The sequence below is a fragment of the Ambystoma mexicanum genome, chromosome 2q, assembly GCF_040938575.1.
Source record: "Ambystoma mexicanum isolate Mex_15411 chromosome 2q, UKY_AmexF1_1, whole genome shotgun sequence".
Lineage (NCBI taxonomy): Eukaryota > Metazoa > Chordata > Amphibia > Caudata > Ambystomatidae > Ambystoma > Ambystoma mexicanum.
In genome coordinates, this window is record NC_090924.1 from 436599042 (window position 1) to 436619009 (window position 19968).

The 19968-nt window shown below is 46.1% G+C and overlaps 1 protein-coding gene across 2 annotated transcripts in view; it reads right to left on the reverse strand.

Moving 5' to 3' along the window:
- TIMM17B (translocase of inner mitochondrial membrane 17B) overlaps positions 1–19968 on the reverse strand; it is a 478879-nt gene that overhangs the window by 111912 nt on the left and 346999 nt on the right. For both annotated transcript variants that reach the window (XM_069647481.1, XM_069647480.1), the window contains exon 5: positions 2763–2873. In XM_069647481.1, the coding sequence (XP_069503582.1) occupies positions 2763–2873 (111 nt within the window). The remainder of the gene's footprint in view (positions 1–2762; positions 2874–19968) is intronic.

Consider the following 19968-nt stretch of genomic DNA (forward strand, 5'->3'; position numbering starts at 1 on the left):
ATGGAGATTGGGCGGTAGTTAGCAGGGCAGGAGGGGTCGGCTGAGGGCTTCTTAAGAAAAGGGTGCACAAGGGAGTGCTTCAGGGGGAAGGAAGACTCCAGTGGCAAAGGAGTGGTCGCAGAAGTCGGCCAAAGCAGGAGCCAGCGTGTCAATGTGGTCCTTGATGGTTTTAGAGGAACAGGGGAGAACCTGTTTTGACTAGACTTTCCATAGATCAGACTTGTATAGAAACCTTGTCTGGGGAGAACAGGGGAAAGGCAGAGAAGGAGGGAGGAGGGGTGGCGACAGAAGGGCCAGAGGAAGAGCATGGGGTAGAGGGAGGAGGAAGAGAGCAAGAGAGAGAGAGGACAGGATGTCCTGAGTTTTAGAGATGAAGTGAGAAGCCAGGGCCGTGCAGAGGGAATGGGAGGGGACAGGAGAGGTAGAGACTGCAGCAGGATTGGTCAGCTCCTTACAGATTTTAAAGAGTTTGTTGAGTTGTTTGATGCCACAGAGACGCAGGCTTGGATGAGGGCTCTCTTCTTGGTGCGGACAGAGAGCCAGTATTGCCTTTGGAGCAGGCAGCAAGCCAGTTTGGCAGAAGGTGTACAGGAAGCATGCCATTTCCTCTCAGCCACCCTGCACTTGCGTTTAAGGGTGACGATTTCTGAGTCGTACCAGGAGTTGCACTTGGCTTTGGGCTTCAAGCGGATCCTCATGACAGGGACACGAACATCAAGAGTATCAGATACAGCAGAGTGGGGCATAGAAAGGGCTGTGTCAGGGTGTGAGTCAGCCAAAGGGTATGTGGGTGAGAAAATGGCGACGAAAGCCACGACTGGCATGCTTCATGGGTCGGTAACCGAGAAGGTAAGTGGCAGTGCTGGAGTTGGCTTGGCCTGAGGGGTAGACAGAGTGAGCTGGGAGGAAAGGAGAAAGTGATCACTCCAGGAGAGAGGGGAGGATAGAGAGTGATAGAAAGGGGAAGGTCTGTAGAGATCAGAACATCCAGAGTGTGCCCTGCAGAGTGAGTCGAGCCAGAGTGGTTGAGACCAGGAGGGAAGAGGAGAGGTCCGCCCACTCAGAGAGGAAAGAGGAGATCTGATCAGGTGGCCGATAGATGGAAGCCACAGTAAGGGAATGGCTATGGGGGAAAGAGGGGAAAGAGGGGAAGCGAGAGAGAGGGAGAGATGAGGGGGAAAGAGACTGCAGATTATGCATTCAAAAGAGGAGTAGGCCTTCGTAGGAATGACAGAGGCAGGAATCCACTCAGGGAAGATCAGAGCTACACCCCCTCCAGAGCGATTGGACCTTGGCGCGGAGAGGATCTTGTAGCCATCAGGAAGGAGAGTGTCAAAGCTCATGACAGAGCTGGCCGTGAACCATGTCTCCATAATGTGGTAGGGGTGTAAGGTCCACGCCCTAACTCTCTATTGCCAGGTCATGATCAGTGGAGTTCAGGCCAAGGATTCCCTCTCCCCCACCTCTGGAAACTTCACTGACCATGCCAGAAGAAAAGGTATCATTACCACCTCGCACTTACAGCTGTGTGACACCGTTTCAGAAATTCAAATGGTCGAGGCACAAGAAACCAAAAACAGTAACCATGTTCATGTAAACTCAAATGACTGGCACCAGTTATTAAGGGTAAGGCACGCTGATCTAACAGTGGACATAGTTCCATCCTACCAGTGGCAACGTATTTTTGTATTTGAAACATTGCATGCAAGCCAGTAAGGCACTGTCGAACAGGAGGCGCATAGTACAAAAATCGGACATTGCACCATTTAGAGGTTCCATAAAAGTCAGGGCAGTAGACAAATAACTTCAGCTTACCTAATGTAAGACCCTGGCACTGCATGGAGGCTGCAAAAATATACACTCATCTCTGACAATGTTTTACTTTCAACACAACAGTGCGGTGCGCCATTCCTAGGCCGGTTTTGGCATTGGAACCGCTGCAGGTAAATGCACGGATGTTAATGCCAAGGTGATGCAGACAAACACTCCATTTGGAAAAATTGGAGGCTGCTTGAAACAATTAAAGTTTCAGCAAATTGAACCTGCAAAATGGTTTGACTGTGTGAAGAAGTTGTGAAATACCACATCCTATTTTCAAATTGCACCTTTTCGAATCTTCGATTTCCGGACTTCTCTACAATACCATTGATTTTTGTGGCTCCCACCTATTTGACTAGTCGTGCTTATGCACATTCAAAACATTGCACAAATCACATAGTCCTGATGTAAATATAATTCCCCAGCACTGCTTGTGTTGAGAACCATTTTCTAATGGATGCAAACATTCAACTGTTCTTATCTCAAACATATTGCCCTGGAGATAAATGGGCCTCCAAAGGAATGAACTCCATTATTTTTCTGCAGCCAATGAAGATTAAAAAGTGGAAGATTCTCTCTTCCCATTTATTTGCGCAAAATGTAGGTCCATCACGTTTTTTTGTTGCTCTTTTTTCACATTAACTACCAGCTGATGAAGTCTATGGGACTATTAAATGAAAGCTTATGCATTTTACCATCTCCGCATACTATTAGCAGTAAGTCCAATAAAAGGCGTAAAAACGGGACTAGCTTGGCTCCAAGTATTTTGTTTGTATAAAAAAAAGATTTAAAGCATTTCCCCAAAACAAATATCCATTTTACGACAAAGCTTTAATGGACATAAACAGGAGGTGCATCTGTTCCTGCCACGCATGAATTCTTCCAAGTATCACACCCGCCCTCCTCAGCCCACCCTCTGGTCGGTCAATGATGGAGGGACTCACGATTCTGGAACTGCTGTGCCGTGTAGCGTGTCAGGAGGATGCCCACACCTTCAATCAGGGCCAGCAAGATGCCACCCATCATTGCAGACCCCACCATGGCCAAAGGGCCACCTAAGTGAGAGAAGAAGAGAGGTGAACCCAAGAGGAGGCAGAGCGAACTGGTGATATTTGGGGATCAGTCCTTTAACAGCAGATGGACATCAAGCATTGGGAAGACAAAACCCTTCTCCTTCCTTTGGCTCCTCTATGCCCGCCCCATCCCCACCTGGGTCTCCTGCAGCACACAGTACTGCATGCCTGACTTTAGAAGGAAACCAAGAACCCCAGTGTCAGGATCCTACCCACCTGCCATCCAGCACTGCTACATGCACGCATTCAGAGACTCTGTTTATGGCATAATTGCACAGTTAAAACCTACAAATTGCTTCTGCAGACATTTACTTGTTTTACCACTGCAACTTTGGACCAATCTAATTTCATGTTCCATTCCGGGTTTTGGGTTAAACCAGCAGATGCATTCTGGTACAGGTATGCTGTCCAAGAGGCAGAGGGCTGGGGGAGGCATACTGAGTACATTTGTTTGCAGCAGGCTAAGAGCTGGAGAGGCCCTGACTGCATTCGCCTGCTCTAAGCTACTGTAGGCTAGGCTGCTGAGAGCTTAATGGACTTTAATTACAATTAGATTACAATCAGCTCCTCCCTGTTCAGCTGTTGGCCGGGAGGGCCTTGATAACCTCACTTTGAACAGAAGAACAAGTTACTTCTTACCTTGTAACGTTCTTTCGACGGGATGTTCCTCCGACGTATTCCTCATCTTAGATATCTCCTTCCAGCTCTGCTGGCCTCGGAAATTTTTTTCTCTCTAGAGGGCGCTGCCTGCCTATAAAGGCCGCGCGCAGCGTCCGTTGCTCAGTTCCGTTTTGTAGCCCACAATAATACTTTCTGGACTAGACTAATCACCCTGAAGGAGCGTAAGCTGCAACAACACGGGAAGTAGAAGGTTTATAGTCAAAAAGTCGAATCCAATAATGTCGAATGTCAAAAAGTCGAAAACAAAAAGTCGAAAACAAAAATGTCGAATTTTTTTTTTTGGTTGCTTTTTTTTCGAAATGGGGGGTTTCCCCCCCCCCCCCCCAACCCCCCTTTTTTTTAATTTTTTTTTGTTTTACCCCTTTTTTTTTACCCCCGGAGCCCAAAAAAAATATATAAATAAAAAATAAAAAAAAAATCGACATTTTTGTTTTCGACTTTTTGGATTCGACATTTTTGTAATTCGACATTATTGGTTCGACATTATGACTGGACACCGAAGTAGAACTGCGGGGATGGATGGGAGGGCCGATGAGGAATACGTCGGAGGAACATCCCGTCGAAAGAACGTTACAAGGTAAGAAGTAACTTGTTCTTCGAAGGGATTGTGTCCTCCGACGTATTCCTCATCTTAGATAGGCTCCCATAGCAGTATTCTATTATTGGAGGAGGGAGTACTGACTTCACGCTGTCTCCTATTGATGAATAGAATGCAGTACAGCCCTTCCAAACCTAGTCTCTCGACTGGAGGAGGAATCCAAATTGTAAAAACGTGTAAAGGTATGGACAGACGACCATGTAGCGGCCGCACAGATGTCTTTAACCGGCACGCCTCTTTTGAGGGCCGATGAAGCTGCAATACCTCTGGTCGAATGAGCCCTAAGGTTTTGAGGGGGCTCTTTCCCTGCCAGTTTATAACATTCCAGAATGGCTAGAATGATCCATCTGGAAATGGTCTGCTTAGTTATTGGTAACCCCAGCTTGTGACCTGCGTAACCTACAAACAGCTGGTCTGCCTGTCTTATCCTGGCTAGTCTACTGATGTAAAAACTTAAAGCCCTTCAGGGGTCTAGCCTGTGTAACCTCTCTTCCTCTTTCCCCGGGTGAGGAGGAGGATAGAAATATGGTAGGGTAATCTTCTGAGTGATATGGAATTCAGAAACCACCTTTGGGAGGAAATTAGGCTTCACTTGCAGGACAACTTTGTCTTTGTGAAATATTGTGTGAGGGGGTTTACAAGAAAGAGCTTGTAATTCGCTCACCCTTCTAGCAGATGTAAGTGCTATTAATAATAATAAACAAAAATAATCAGGATGGGGAGATCCAAAACAGAGACACAGAGGTGCTAGGCGTGTGTGTTTATTCTATAATCACACAGGAAGAGGTAAGTATCTGTACAATATATTTTACATTACTTCCGATAAGCACGAAAGGTAGTATAGAGAAGACGGACAGGGTTGGTTATGCAGTGGTGACACAGGTGGGTGCAAACCTCTGGAGTGTAGAGGTCAGCATTACATTGCGATGCATATTGCCTCATATATCGAGGGGGTATAAGGACCCGCTATTGAACATAAACACAAAGAGCACACAATAATCTTGAAAGTGAACAGGTACAAGTAGTGATGCTGTTGTGATGAGTAGTTCGACACAGGGAGTGACACAGGGTGTGTTTCGGCCTAAGAAAGTGGCTTTGGAAGTAGCCGTCTTTATGCTGGCCTTCGTCAGGAAAAGGGCACCAGTAGTAGTGCTGTCCGTGGTGTCTGCCGCCGGAGGGGAGCAGGTGGGTGCTGTCGGGTGAGCCGCGAAGAGTGCAGGCGGACCGGTGCTGGGTGTGGCACCAGGTGGAGGGCTGTGAATGCCTACGAGCCTACGTGGTCATGAGTATCACGAAGCAGGAGTGGGGCATAACTCGACCCAAGTTGTAGTCTGGTTGGTACGCTGCCGTGCTGGACGTAGACTGGTGGGAGCCGGATGAGTCGGACAGATACTTACCTCTTCCTGTGTGATTATAGAATAAACACACACGCCTAGCACCTCTGTGTCTCTGTTTTGGATCTCCCCATCCTGATTATTTTTGTTTATTATACGTATACCCACCTGGGTAAATCGGGACCTAGCCAGGTGCCCTTAAGATTTAAATATAGTGCTATTAATAAAACAGTTTTAAGGGTAAGGAATCTTAACGAACAAGAATGGAGTGGTTCGAAAGGTGTGCCCATCAGGAAAGTTAGTACTAAGTTTAAATCCCATAGGGGAACTTGGAATGGTCTTGGGGGATAAACATTGGTTAACCCCTTTAGAAACTTTATTACCAAGGGTAATTTGAAATAGGATGGTTCTTCCGCAGTGCGCTTAAAGATGGATAGCGCTGCGAGATAGCCCTTAATGGTGCCAACTTGAAGGCCTGAATTCACCAAATATAGAAGGAAGGACAAAACCATTGGTGTACCACATGAAAAAGGGTCGATATTCTGTTCTCTACACCAGCTGCAAAATCTGTTCCAACGGCAGCGGTATAAAGACTTTGTTGCTGGCCTCCTTGCCGAAAGCAACACCTCCATAACATCATCAGGGAGGTCCCAATCCTTGTACCTCAACCTTTCAGAAGCCAAGCGTGAAGGTTGAGGGTTTTGATGTCTGGATGGAGAACCTGACCTCCCTTCTGTGAGAGTAGGTTCTCTCTGAGTGGAAGTCGAATTGGAGGGCAGATGGACAAGTCTAGAAGGTCCGGGTACCACGTTCTCCTGGCCCAATCCGGGGCAATTAGGATCATGGTTCTCCGGAATCTTCTCAACCTCCTGATCATTTGAGGAATGACAGGGACCGGTGGGAACGCGTACAGAAGCGGAAACTCCCAGTCCACTATGAACGCGTCTCCCAGAGCTCCTCTCGGGGGAAATTCCCTTGAGCAGAACAGATCGCATTTCCTGTTGACGCTGGTGGCGAACAGATCCACCTGAAGGGTTCCCCAAAGGGCGAAGATCTCTTGAAGGACTTCCTGAGCTAGTTCCCACTCGTGGGAGACTGTACTCTGCCTGCTCAGAGCGTCCGCTGTCAAGTTCTTCTCTCCGGTTAGGTGAACTGCCGATAGAGAGATTCCTTCTTGGATTGCCCAAAACCAGAGCTGCATCGCCTCTCTGCACAGGGGTAGTGATCCTACGCCTCCTCTTTTGTTGAGGTAATGCATGGCCACTGTGTTGTCCGTCATTATCAGGACGTTTTTCCCTTGTACAGCTGGCAGGAACGCCTTCAGCGCAAGTCTGATGGCTCTCAGCTCTAACAGGTTGATATGTAGTCTGGACTCTGATGGAGACCAACGACCGCTGATGGTCAAGTCGTTGGCGTGGGCTCCCCCCACCCCGTGAGTGAGGCATCCGTGACTACTGTTATCTCCGGCCAGGGTTGCCAAAAATGTTCTCCTTTCAGAATGTTCTCCTGACAGGCCCACCACTGAAGGTCTCGAGCTACTCTGTCGGGAACCTGAAGAAGATCTGTCATTCTCCCTGAGAATTGTGACCACTGAGTCCTCAGTGCCCATTGGAGGGATTTCATTCTCAGGCGAGCCTCTGGCACTAGGAAAATGCAGGATGCCATGAGGCCTAGCAACCTCAAAAAGTCGAAGGCTGGGAGACGTTGGGCATGTTGAAACTTGGTAACCATCTGTAGAATATCTTGAGCCCTCACCTCTGGTGGCGAGGCTTTTCCCAGGGAAGTGTCCAGGATCGCTCCTATGAACTGGAGTCTCTGCGATGGTATCATTTGTGACTTCTTTAAATTGAGGGAGAAGCCCAGTCTGTGAAGGGAGTGGCACACGTGATTTAGTTGGATCTGAGCTTGTTCCGAAGAAATAGCCCTGATCAACCAATCATCCAGGTAGGGGTAGACGTGAATCCCTTCCCTCCTTAGACTTGTCGCCACTACCGACATTAACTTGGTGAAGACCCTCGGGGCGGAGGTCAGCCCAAATGGCAGCACTTGAAATTGATAGTGAGAGTTGCCAATTGCGAACCTCAGGTATTTCCTGTGTTTGAGATGGATAGGCACATGGGAATAAGCGTCCTGAAGGTCCAGAGATACCAACCAGTCCTGGAACTGAAGGGCCTGGAGGATCTGAGAAAGAGTGACCATCTTGAAATGGTCTTTTCTGAGGAATTTGTTCAATTTTCGCAAGTCCAAGATGGGTCTCAGTCCTCCGTCTTTCTTTGGAATGAGAAAGTAAGGGGAGTACCAGCCCTTGTTCCTCTCCGCTACAGGTACCGGTTCTATGGCACCTTTCTCTAGCAGGTCCAAAATTTCCTGCAAGAGGAGCGGATCTGGAGCTTTCTGAGAGCTGATCCCCGGTGGATGACTCTGAGGTATACGTAGGAAAGGCAGGCAGTAACCTTGGGCAACTGTTTCCAATGCCCAAGCATCTGACGTGATAGCCTGCCATACCGCCAGATGTTGAGTCAACCTGCCTCCTACAGGTGTCCTGTGAGGGAAGTCCTCAGAGTGGTTTTGGGGCGGCTGATGCAGATGCCGATGGTAAAGAGGCACCTGCTGTTGCTGCGGCTTTTGAATATCTACCCCGTCCACCTCGGGTAGTTCTTCTTTGTCCCCTTTGAGCCGGTCGTCCTCTACCTCTTCCGAATGCGCAGTAGAAGCGAAAGGAATTGCCCCTCGCAGAGGTTCCTGTGGGACGAAAAGGAGCAGCCGAATCAATGCCCGTCTGGAGGGATTCGTACATAGCGTCTTTACCGTCCTGTATAGTATTCAGGAACGCATCCCTTTCTTCTCCCTCCGGGATGCAGTCAGCCGCTGTAGAAGCACACTCCCAAAGTGTATGGCTGAACCTAGCAAGGGTGCAAGTAGCATTAACAGATTTTAACGCCATGCTACATGCTGAAAAGACTTTCTTTGCCATAGCATCATATTTTTTATCGTCCCTGTCCTGTGGGACGGTAGGATAAGCCGTCTTGACATCGGTAGAGGATGCTGCATGTACCACCAGACTTTCTGGGGATGGGTGTTTAGACAAAAACTCTGGGTCTGTAGAGGGTACCCTGTACTTTGTAGACAGATTTTTATTTACTGCTGGTACGACATCTGGGGTTTCCCAGTTTGTCATGATCTTCCTCTGAAGAGCTTTATGAAAAGGCACTACAGGATCCTCCTGTGGGCCTTTGTCAAGAATATCCGTGAGGTCATCTTGTTGGAAAGATTGTGAAGGTGCAGACCACCCCATGAACTCTGTGATCCTGGCCATTAAGGCTCTATAGGGGGTTTCAGCATGCTCCCCCGGGTCTGGCCTAGCAAACTCCACCTCAGGGGAAGTGTCTAACCCACTTGCCTCATGTAAGGAATCATGAAGATCCTTTAACCTGCGTTCTTCAGAGGAAAATTCCTCTCTAATTGGGGTTACAGGTCCCTGCAACTCAAATGTGTCTTCCTGTTCAGACAATTCACCCTCTTCCAAAATTGAGGACATAGTTCTCAATTGTTCTGAACTCATAAAGGGAGTAAATCCCATTTCCAAGGCAGAGGGTGCCGAACTTGTCATTATCGGCCTCGAAAACGTCGATGTCGTCGACGCCGAAGGCTTCGAGCGTGGCGTCGACAACAAAGGCAGAGGCCTCGATGACCTCGACAGAATTGGGATTCTACTCGACAATCTCGAAGCCATCGCCATCGAGGACCTGGGGATAGTCACTGGGTGTGTCGTGACCGTGACTTTTCTTGGCGTCGACGCCGGTGTCGAAGCTGGCGTCGAGTCGACAGACCCGGTGTCGAAGACGGCGTCGACGGAACCTTCGAGGAAGGTTTGGAGGTCATAGTCCTATTCGAGGGTTCGAGACGCGCTCGAGAGGTTTCCTTCGCCTGGTACTGCGACTCTCGGCGTTTTTGACCTTCGGGTCTTTCGACCAGAGCATCGCTCTCGGCAGTCTTCGAGGGGGTCGAGGTCTCGAAGACGCTCATCATATTTTTGCAGAATTCCTCCCATTCAGGCCGGGAACTATGTTTCGTGGGGCAAGGGATTCTTTTTGGCGAAACAGAGGAAGAGGAAGACCGAGAAGGGGATCTTCGACGTCTCCTCTTCGAGTGCTTCGATCTCGAGGAGTGATGGGACCCACTCCGAGACCTGGAGCGCGAATGGTGACGAGGAGACGAGTGTCTCGACTTCGTCGACGAAGAAGAAGCTTTAAAAGTCTTACCTTTCTCCAGCTTCCCCCTACGCTCCTTCAGGGCCTTAGCTGTCATGGACATACAGTCCTCGCACTCCGAACAATGGTGTTCAGCTCCCAAACACCACAGACAAACTCTGTGAGGGTCAGTCAGCGACATCTTTTTCCCACAATCTCGGCATTTTTTGAAGCCGGATCGAGGAGTTGTCGGTTCCGACGAGGAAGCCATCGAGTACGGATCGAATAACTCTAGGTAAATAGGATTAATCTGACAAGAACTGAGCAACGGTATTCCGAGGCACTGAGTAAGCACGGAAAAATGGAACTGAACAACGAACGCTGCGCGCTGCCTTTATAGGCAGGATGACGTCGACACGGCGGCTGTCAAGGGACATCGACTCGGAGGACGTCCACGCGCAGCGCCCTCTAGAGAAAAAAATTTCCGAGGCCAGCAGAGCTGGAAGGAGATATCTAAGATGAGGAATACGTCGGAGGACACAATCCCTTCGAAACAGGAGTTTGTTCTTTTAAACCTTTTCTGAATAGCCCGATGTTGGCATTTGAATCCTGTTTTTTTGTTTCTGCTTTGTAGCACCTTTCCAGTCTGCTTCTGCAGTCTTTCTGTTTTTGAACCTTTTCCTTGATTTACAGCTTTTGACTTCTGAAACCTTGTCCTGTTTTGCTGTTAGACATTCAGTTCTTTGCTGCTATCTTTTCTGCCTTTCTGTAGACACCTTTTTTTCTGAAAGCATTTCTGCTTCACAGACTTGTCCTGTTTCTGCCTAGCTTTTCTCTCTGCAATCCCAGTCTCTTGATGTGTTCCTGTTTGTTCCTTGACTGCGAAATTATCAGACTTGAGGTCCATAGTTCTACTGCTTGTTCTTAAGTACTATTCCTGAACCCCTCGTATTCGCTGTGGTGGCAGCAACCTGTCTTGTGGAAGTCATTTTTGCCTTGTGCATTCTGATGTTCCCTGGTTACTTCTTTCAACATTGCTTTCCGCCTGTATTACATCGTGGTCCGCTGTTGTTCCGCTGCTTTGTATCCGTTGACCCTGTGACCCCCCACCCCACAGGTTGGTCTCCGTTCTGATGAGGGAAAGACTTCTGTTGCCTTTGCCTAGTCCATTTGAGTCTTACCTTACACTGAGTACAACAGTCTCTTCGGCACGCCGAACTCATGACGCGGCTGTATGACAGTTAAGAGTAATCTGCCGATACTGATCCCAAGGGCTTTCCCTAATCCATGGAGACCCATTATATTCCAGTACACCCTTTATTCTGATCAACCTGTGTAGCCCAGTAGATTTGCTTGTCTGTGCTTTATTTCTGTCTCTTCACTTACAACCAGCTCCTGCCACTGCCCCTGCATTAACTGTGAATACATGTCTCAGATCAGCTTGGTATGTACCCTGTTTCTGTTATATGCTAGCATTGCCTCAGGAATCTACCCTAATATACAGTGCATACTGTGTGAAATAGCTTTTGTCCTGTGCTCTCCGGCCAGACTCCCGACACCCATGCACCTTATTAGTTTGTTTTGCAAAACAGAAGCGTGTATAAAAAGGATGAAAAGTCAGAAGGCATCAAATTAAATTCAGGTTTAACCATCTTTTAACAGACGCTTTCTTTTTTAGGCGCTGGAAGTGTTTTTATCATTTAGTACAACAGATTTAACTTGTGCTTGGGTGTGCAAACCAGACGAGTTAAGATCTTGTAGACAGATACTCATTTATGAGGGATGTCCATTCCAGGAAACCTCACCATCACTTGGGATGGAAATACACCAATGACAGATGTGCCTTTCCTAGAATGCCCTATGCCCTACTATATCAGAGAGCAGTTGTGTTTTCAGGGTTTCTCAACTACCCTGCCAATGAAGACATCACTGCTTGTCCTAAAACTATGTTTCAATTCCAGAAAAGCCATGGCGTACCTAGGTGTGGGGCCAGTTTCCGCTCTTACTTGTTGTATGATATTTGTATGTATTGACATTTACAAAACACATTCAAGAAAAATTGTATAATCACAAAAGAAATGTCAGCTTAATGTTTGCCGATATCACATTCCAATGCTATGCTCAGCAATAATGAACCAATCAACATTTATACATTCAAAAGGCGTTACATTATGTCTGTGTACATGAATTGCCCCTCCCCACCACTAACTGACCAACATGGCGTGAGAAATTTGGGATCTTCAAGATCCCAAAAGGACCAATATCATAAATCATGTGTGGTGCTTCTAGTCCTTAAAGATTCCATGCATTTAGTGCCAAAGCAACACCAAACTCAGAAATATACTAATCAGACCTGTGGTGGAATAGGTCAGCTTTTCACAGAGCATAATATTCCATGTTCTCAAATGCCAACTATTAATATCAGGCATATGCATCAATTGCCAGAATCCAGTAATCGCTTGTGGGGCAACCATCAGGAGCTGTCCGATTCCCTCAACCCTCTTATGGGACACAAAGTCGACTCCTTAAACAGGGGGTCCCTAGCAAAAACTGGAGGCACAGAATACCCAATCCTTATCCATTTATTTAAATGTCCGAATCGTCCATCATAGGTCCCTGAATCGCTTCATGAGAGCAGACATTTCATGCATTATTCACTGTAGTAATATTTCTGATGCTTTTACCTGCTTAGATTCACATGCTTTGCATAGGCCGCCATCTAGTGGTACATGCACAGTATTGCATGACTTGTTTTTTAAGTCGAAAAGGTGATGTTGACAGGGCAGATTTGTAATATTATCCCTAGTGTCAATTCTGTAGTACCCATGGTCTTTCACGTAAACTCCCTCAGACAGTTTTGTTTCTGACATGAGGGAGCATGAAGTGTTTGCGTGAGTACATAAGAGGAAGTGTAAGGTATTTGGTGCCTATTTACCTTTCAACTTCAAGGAGGGGATTAAGGGTGGGCGCATGCAAATCTAAGCAGATACAAGGATCAGAAGTATGATTACAGTGAGTAATGTATGCCTTCTGAGGCTTGTGGATCTGCTTAGAATCACATGTTTTGCATAGACTTGTGAGCAGTACCTGGAAATGGTAGTGGGATGTTAGAAGGTACAGCAGCAAATGGATGTTTTAATACTGCTTGTCCCACCTGTGAATCTTGTTTGGCTTGAGTATCCAGACAATAATGCTGTGTAAAGGTATGGATATGGAACTCCATACCTGGTATATATGTATATATGGTACATATGGAACTCCAAGTAGCTGCTTTGCAAATGGCATCTAAAGGAATATTTGCAAAATAGCTAAGGTAGCCCCAGTGCCACATGTAGAGTTCTGGGTGTGAAAGGCATAGTTTTGTTAGAAAGAGAGTAGCACATTTGAATATATTTGACTACCCTCTCTGAAATAGCTAACTTGGAGACCGGATCCCCTTCTCTTCCACTTGCTATGGACACAAAGAATGGATTAGTTTTTCTGATTGGGTTTGTTTTGTTACCATCTGGAGGCTTCTGCCAAATTGGTTGGGTTTTTGAAGAAAGTTGGAAGTTCTATGGCCTGGTTAACATGGAACTTCTACAATAATTTAGGGGAATAACATGGGCGTGTTCTTAGCACCACTTTGACTTTATGGATGTTAATAAAGGGATCTTGAACAGAGAGCGCTTGTAATTCACTGACCCTTCTGATGGATGTAATGGCAACAGGAAAAGCAGTCTTGTAAGCGAGGTGTTTAAGACTGATTTTATGCATTGGCTCAAAAAGGGGTCCCATGAGCTTTGTAAGTACAACATTTAAATCCCATCCAGGAGTTGGGTTTGAAATAGGTGGGTTTAACCTTTTAGCACCTTCCATGAATGCTTTAACTACTGGCACTTTCCACCATGAAATTCTTGTTTGAAAGGTGGTGTATGCACAGTACAGCTTAGTGGAATTTAAGAAAGTTAAAACTAATCCTGTGTCCAAAAGGTAAAGCAAATACAGAAAAATGTGTGAAGGAGAGCAATCAATTGGATTGATGTCTTGAGCTTTGCACCATATGACAAAACCTTTCCAATTATTGTAGTAGCAATGTCTGGTATTAGGTTTGCGTGCCTCCTTGAGGATGTTCATACATTTTTGTGGTAAATTTAGATTACCAAACTCTATGACCTCAGGAGCCAAGCTGCCACTTTGCGAGTTTGAGGCCACAGGTGATATACTGTCCCCTGATGTTGGGCCAGCGAGTTGAATGGGCACAGAAGTTTCACTGGTGAGCAAAGGGACATTGTGAAAGGGTGCGAGTACCATGGTTGATGTGTCCACCATGGTTGATGTGTCCACATTGGAGCCATTTGAATTAGATTGACTTGCTCCTTGTGCATCTTGTGGATGATATTGTTGAGAAGTGGTGTTGGGGGCTGCGGGGGGATTGAGCATAAGCAAATATCCCTGACCAGTTAATCCACAGTGTTTCCCTTCGACCCTGTTTGGGGGTACCTGAACGTGTAGTCTGGGCATTGCACGTTGTGCTGGGTTGCAAAAAGATCTAGGTATGGTTGACCCAAGTTTAAGAAGACATTGTGTAGAATGTCTTTGTTTAACTGCCATTCGTGTTTTGATGGAAGGTGTTAAGTCTCTGATAAGGACATTTCTAGACAGTTGTGTTCCCCTGGAACGTGTTGGGACAGGAGGAACATGTTGCATTTTAGCACGCAGTTCTTTATGTTCGGTGCTAGTTTGGATAGACTGTGTTCCCCTTGTTTGTGTACTGTCTGCCAGGACTAGGACTGATTTCCCTTGAATTAGGTGTTGAAAATCTTGGAAGGCATACTGTTGACAACTCCAGAAAGTTGATGCGTTTCTTTGCGAGTGTTTGCATCCATTTGCCATGAGCAGTGTGGTTGAGGAGATTTGTTCCCCAACCTGAGTGATGCATCTCTGGTAAGAGTGGCTTGAGCTGTGGGGTGGTGAATGATTTCCCTTTCAGAAGGTTCTCCCTAGTCCACCACTGCAGAGAATTAACTAGGTTCTGCAAAACTACCACTAGATCGTCCCACTGATCGCTTGTTTGTGACCATTACTTCGCTAGTCACTCTTGCATCAGACACATGCGCAGTCGTGCGCAAGGCACTATGCAAATGCAGGAGGCCATCATCCCTAGTAGGCGCATGGTCTCCCGTATGGTTATTTGACGACCAGCTGCCTAGTGTGGAATTTGACAAAGGACATTCTGTACCCTCTCATTGTAGGGCAAGCCTAAGGAACCTTGCTTGGATTTATGCTCCAAGAAACCGGGTGATGGTTTCTTGGTTGTTTAATTACACTCTTTGGGTGGTTCTTTCCTGTTATTAGCCAGTCGTCGAGATAAGGGTACAATGGAACAGACGGTCTATGCAGTTAGGCAGCTGCCACTCTGAGTACTTTGTTGAACACCCTTGGTGCAGAGGATATGACAAAGGGAAGCACTTTGAACTGGTAATGAGTCATGCCGACTTTGAAAAATGAAAGTATGCATCTTTCATATCCAATGTTGCCATGCAAACCCTGTTTTAAGAGTGGGATAACTTCTTGAAGGTTTGTTGTTAGGGGAATTTTCCTAAAGTCTTACTTGATAGTAAGACTTTAGCAAGCTATCCCAGTGGTTTGCAGATCCCAAACTCTTAGTATCAGTCTGTACTAACTCAAGAACTTGGTAGAAGGGCAGAGCAGTCAGGCTCATTTTAAGAGGATGGTGTGAGCTGTAGGTAAGTACACTGAACCCAGTAGGTGAAGCACATCAAAGAAACACTTACACATAAATGTATATTAAAATATATATTATATTTACACAAGAATCACTGTTAAATACCTATGCCAATAAACCATCACACACAGATATACTTTTCAATACTTTCAAATGGTCACTTCTTAGTTGATAGTTGCTGAACGCATACAATTGTTACAGGAGTTTGACAGTTCTATCAGTAATAACGCGCAGCCGCAAAATAACGCAGTAATTGTATTTAGTCTGCATACACATATAAAATATTGATTCTTGGGAAGGAAAACAGTTGGTTAGTGTTACCGTAGTCTAGAGAAAGTCTTTCAAAGTCAAAAACGCAACCCTAGCTAACAGGAAGTTCAAAGGGGCTTAAAGTCTTGCAAAGCAGTAGAAGGTTTCTGTGGATACTTTCTAGTCTCGAGGAGGGAAGATACAAGAAGGCTTAACCAAAGTTGGAGACCCTGTTAAAGGACTTGCTAAAGGGACACAAGCAGCGGCTTGAGTCGGAGATAAGAGGGGGTTGCCCTGGACACCTCTATGTGCACCCCAATGCTCTGGAGCGACTTTCTGAAATCAGGTAAGCAATACCTTTTTCCCCACAGTACCTTTGGTTAGAACAAAATGTTCTTGCTGGATGCTCCACGGTGTTGCAGCTCTGGACCAGACCTCCGGATTCCTTGGTCTGATGACTAAAGCCAGGACATTGGATGTGGTCTCTCGGCAGCAGTCTCAAGGGAGGATCTGGGGCACAACTTTCAACAACTTCTTGGTTCAGTCTGCAGTTTTGGTGCCTTTTCTGCAGCACCAACAAAGAACGCAGATCGCCTGGTCAATAAGCTTTGCTTTCTTTAGTCCTGCACTATGATGAGGGGTTTGGGGCGAGTTTGATCGGATCTCTTGAGTGTCCTTGAGGGCTAAGCAAAGATTTGGACGGATTCGGCCGTTCCACAATGATGCACTCGAAATGGGCAGCAGGTCTCCTGGTATTGGGGTTCCACAGCTCTGGAAACTCACAGGACCTCCGGAGATGGCTCAAATCAAAGTTCGTCTTGGGACTGATCATTCCCACCAGCCAAAGGGAAGGAGTCCTCTTCAGAGCTCCTCTTTCATACAGAAAACGTAGTCAGGACCGCAGTGGTCGCTTCACAGTGTTGCAAAGGGTCTGCAAGCGTCTATGGTCATCGTCTTCTTTGGTTACTTCAGCTTCCAGTGGTCGACTTGCTTTTCACTCCAGGAGCATCACCTTTCATACAGTTCCAGCACACTCCTCTGCAATCTCTTGTTGCCAAAGGCAAAACACAGGCCTCCTCCTCCCAGAATGGTAGAAGGGCTGACCAAGAACAAACACGTTAGTAATGACGAAAAAAGAAGGCAGGCCCCAAGTTGGTTTGGACATAACCTGCAGTATAAAAATTAAACAAGAGTTGGTAGAACATGTCCAATGCCACCAGCCATAACTAGGAGATTGTTTATGGGACTAAAAACACTAAAAAGTCACAGGAACAGAGAGAAGGTGGATACTAGGTATCCCTTTAGCACTCCACATAAGGTGGTGTTTGCCAATCTCTCAGACTATAAAGTTTAGGATACTAAGTATCTCCCTATCCTTAAAAGGAAAGTGGGCTCAAAATTTTTATTGTCCTAAAAGATGGGCAATAATCAAAAACATATTAAACATCTTTTTAAAGAAAGTTCACACGTAAAATCTTGAGCAAATAATGTTTAAACCCCTTTAATTTCAAGCACTAGGAGGAATCCATTTTGTGAAATGGATGAGCCTCCTGTGCTTGTGTTAATCTCTGCCCTCGTGGCACTAATGAAGCAAAAGCCACCTGCTGGTAGCTTTTATTACAGCGGCTTTTGCTTCATTATTGCTGGAGAGCAGTTTCCCTTTAAGAACTGTAGTTACTTGAGGATAAGAAAATCGCAAAGGAGGACCCCAAGGGTCTCCAGCAACAATGTCCATAAGGAGCTGTGTGCTGCAATAGTAAAATACAGATGCCTTTAAGAGCTATACAGAAAAATAGGCTCCATAGTACAGGTAGAATACAAATAATAGAGTTCCAAAAGACAGAGCCCACAATGAGTGGGAAAAGGCTCCACTCATTCAGGTTTAATGAAAAAGGTCCAGAAGTGCACCAGAAAGTGCTGGCGGGGTCTCACTAGGAAAGGGGATGAAGCATACAAATGATAAATCTCCCCAACACTTGTCAATCAAAAATGTTTTGGTTTGACATACGCGTTTGCTGGTCGAAGGTCTAACACAGGGCGCATAGTCCAATCCTTTTTGGGAACAAGGAAGTAAGTTGAATAAATACCCTTGTTTACCGCGTGAGGAGGGACCAGTTCTATCGCTCCTTTTTGAAGAAGTTCCTCGATTTGTTCTTGAAGAATTTGTTTATGTGCCTTGCGCTGTCTTGGATCTTGCATCTTAAAATGATCTGCTGCCCTCTTGAGTAGACCATTGTATAGGACCTGATCATGCACTGGTGAGTCAGGAACAAGCTGATCAGCATGTGGAGTTGAGGGGAGCAAGAACTTAGTCGTCATAAGTTTGCTCATCCTCACATTGATCATCATCATAATAGTCAAAATGATCCCGATCTAAAACGTCCTGATCTATATTAGTAACCCCATCTTGTGAAGAAGTGGTAGCAATGGCCTGCAAACATATATCCACTTGTAGGACGCTCCACTTGCATTATTTTTATCTGTTTCTCAGAAAGAGGACACTTCGCCATAAAGTTTACAAACGAAGACACTTTATCCACGGTTTGTATGAACCTTTCTTTAGTCCATGGATTAGAAGAATGTGTGTCTTGAAAAGGAGAATGTAGCCTCTTCAGGGGTATGATGTGGGCTGTAGCCTGAAGCTTGAGACAAAAGAGAAGAGGCTTCTTTATAATGTGAAATCTTTTGCGACGTACACGTTTTTGCAGAAATCTGTGTATGCGGGCGTTTCAACGGTTATTTGTCCGAAGTTCGCTCCTTTGTGTGGGTAGTACTGGGAACGGGTTTCTGTTTCGGCACACATTTCGGTGAGTTCGCTTTCAAAACATGTGGCCCGTGTTTTGTATGTGCGGACGATAGTTCGCACGAATTTTGTCTCTTTGAACTGTCATGGTGCGCATGAGTTGTGGGCGCAGAGGACTGCATAGAGGCAGAATCGCTAGAGGTGTGCTTCTGGCCCACAATGCCATGCTTCCACAAATGTTTTGTTAAAGGGCTTTGGGTTGTTTGCTTATTTTATGCATGTCTGTGTGTGCCACAGTCGCCAGGTGTGGTCTCCATAGCGATGTGGCCGGCATGCCCTTTGGAGTGGGGGACTGGCGCCAGGGAAGGCGCTGCTCTCCATTCATGTTCAGCATCACTCTGTGCACTAAACGCCTTCTCCTTCTCCGTTGAAATCAGCATCTTCTGGCACCTCTATTGGAGCCTTGGTCTGCATGGCACGGGCTGCACAACGTTTCTTACGTCAGCCTTAGGTCGAAAAAGCTGGCAGGTGGTGCAGCGTTATTCGGGTGATCTCTGGGAAAGCCTGATGCATACCTTATGGGTATCCTTCTAGGGATGCTTCTTATGGCAGGAGGGGCAGAATTTAAAGGGAGTGTTTTACATGTTAAGGGAAACTTGTAAAGGTGCAAGTAGAAAAGAGGGGTAGTGAAAGGGTAGGCATTCTCTAAGGGACACCTGGAATGTGACGATCCCTGCCCCCTTTCTCCCTACTGTATAGGACAAGGCCCGAGGTAGGCCGAAACCATGACCTTGGAAGAATAGCAGTCTCTCAGCAAAGATGTTTGTCTGTCGAAAGCACTGTTGAGAACAACTGTATTAGTCAAACGTGATATTAATTTTAGCGATAATTATAAGAAATAATGGCTAAAAGCCGCAAGCTCGACAACTTGTGACCATACCCTATGGCGAAAAAAAACGATCCGAGGGACTTTGACGCATGAAGGACCACGGGTACTACGGATGCCACACCAGGGATAGTATAACAGACACGCCAGTCAACGTCCCTTTTCGAATTTCGAAAACAAGTCATGCCATACTCTGCATGTACCACTAGATGGCAGCCTATGCAAAGGATGCAATTCTAAGCCCCACAATCCTCAGAAAACCTTTTTTCATATTATTTCAGATTGTTTGGCACCAACCTTAAGATCACTGTGCACATGTTACGTTTTCTCTGACAATAAATTGAGCTTTAGTAGCACTTACCAAAATGCTCTCCCACATCCTCCCAGCTCAATATCTATTTGAGACCCTGTATCATAAACATAAACCAGGATGGGTTTGTACCTTTTTACAGACTGTCTTCTCGTCATTTATTTCTTCATTTATTAATTTGGTCTTTTTACATTTTAAATGGATGTGGGTGGGGAGGGGCTAGCAACTCTACACCCCTTCTTTCTTACATGTTCTACTTCCCCGACCTATTTGTTTCTCTGCTTTGAGCTGACTTGCAATGAGACAGATGAAAATTCATACCCAATCCCATATACTTCTGGCCAGAATGGGAATAAAA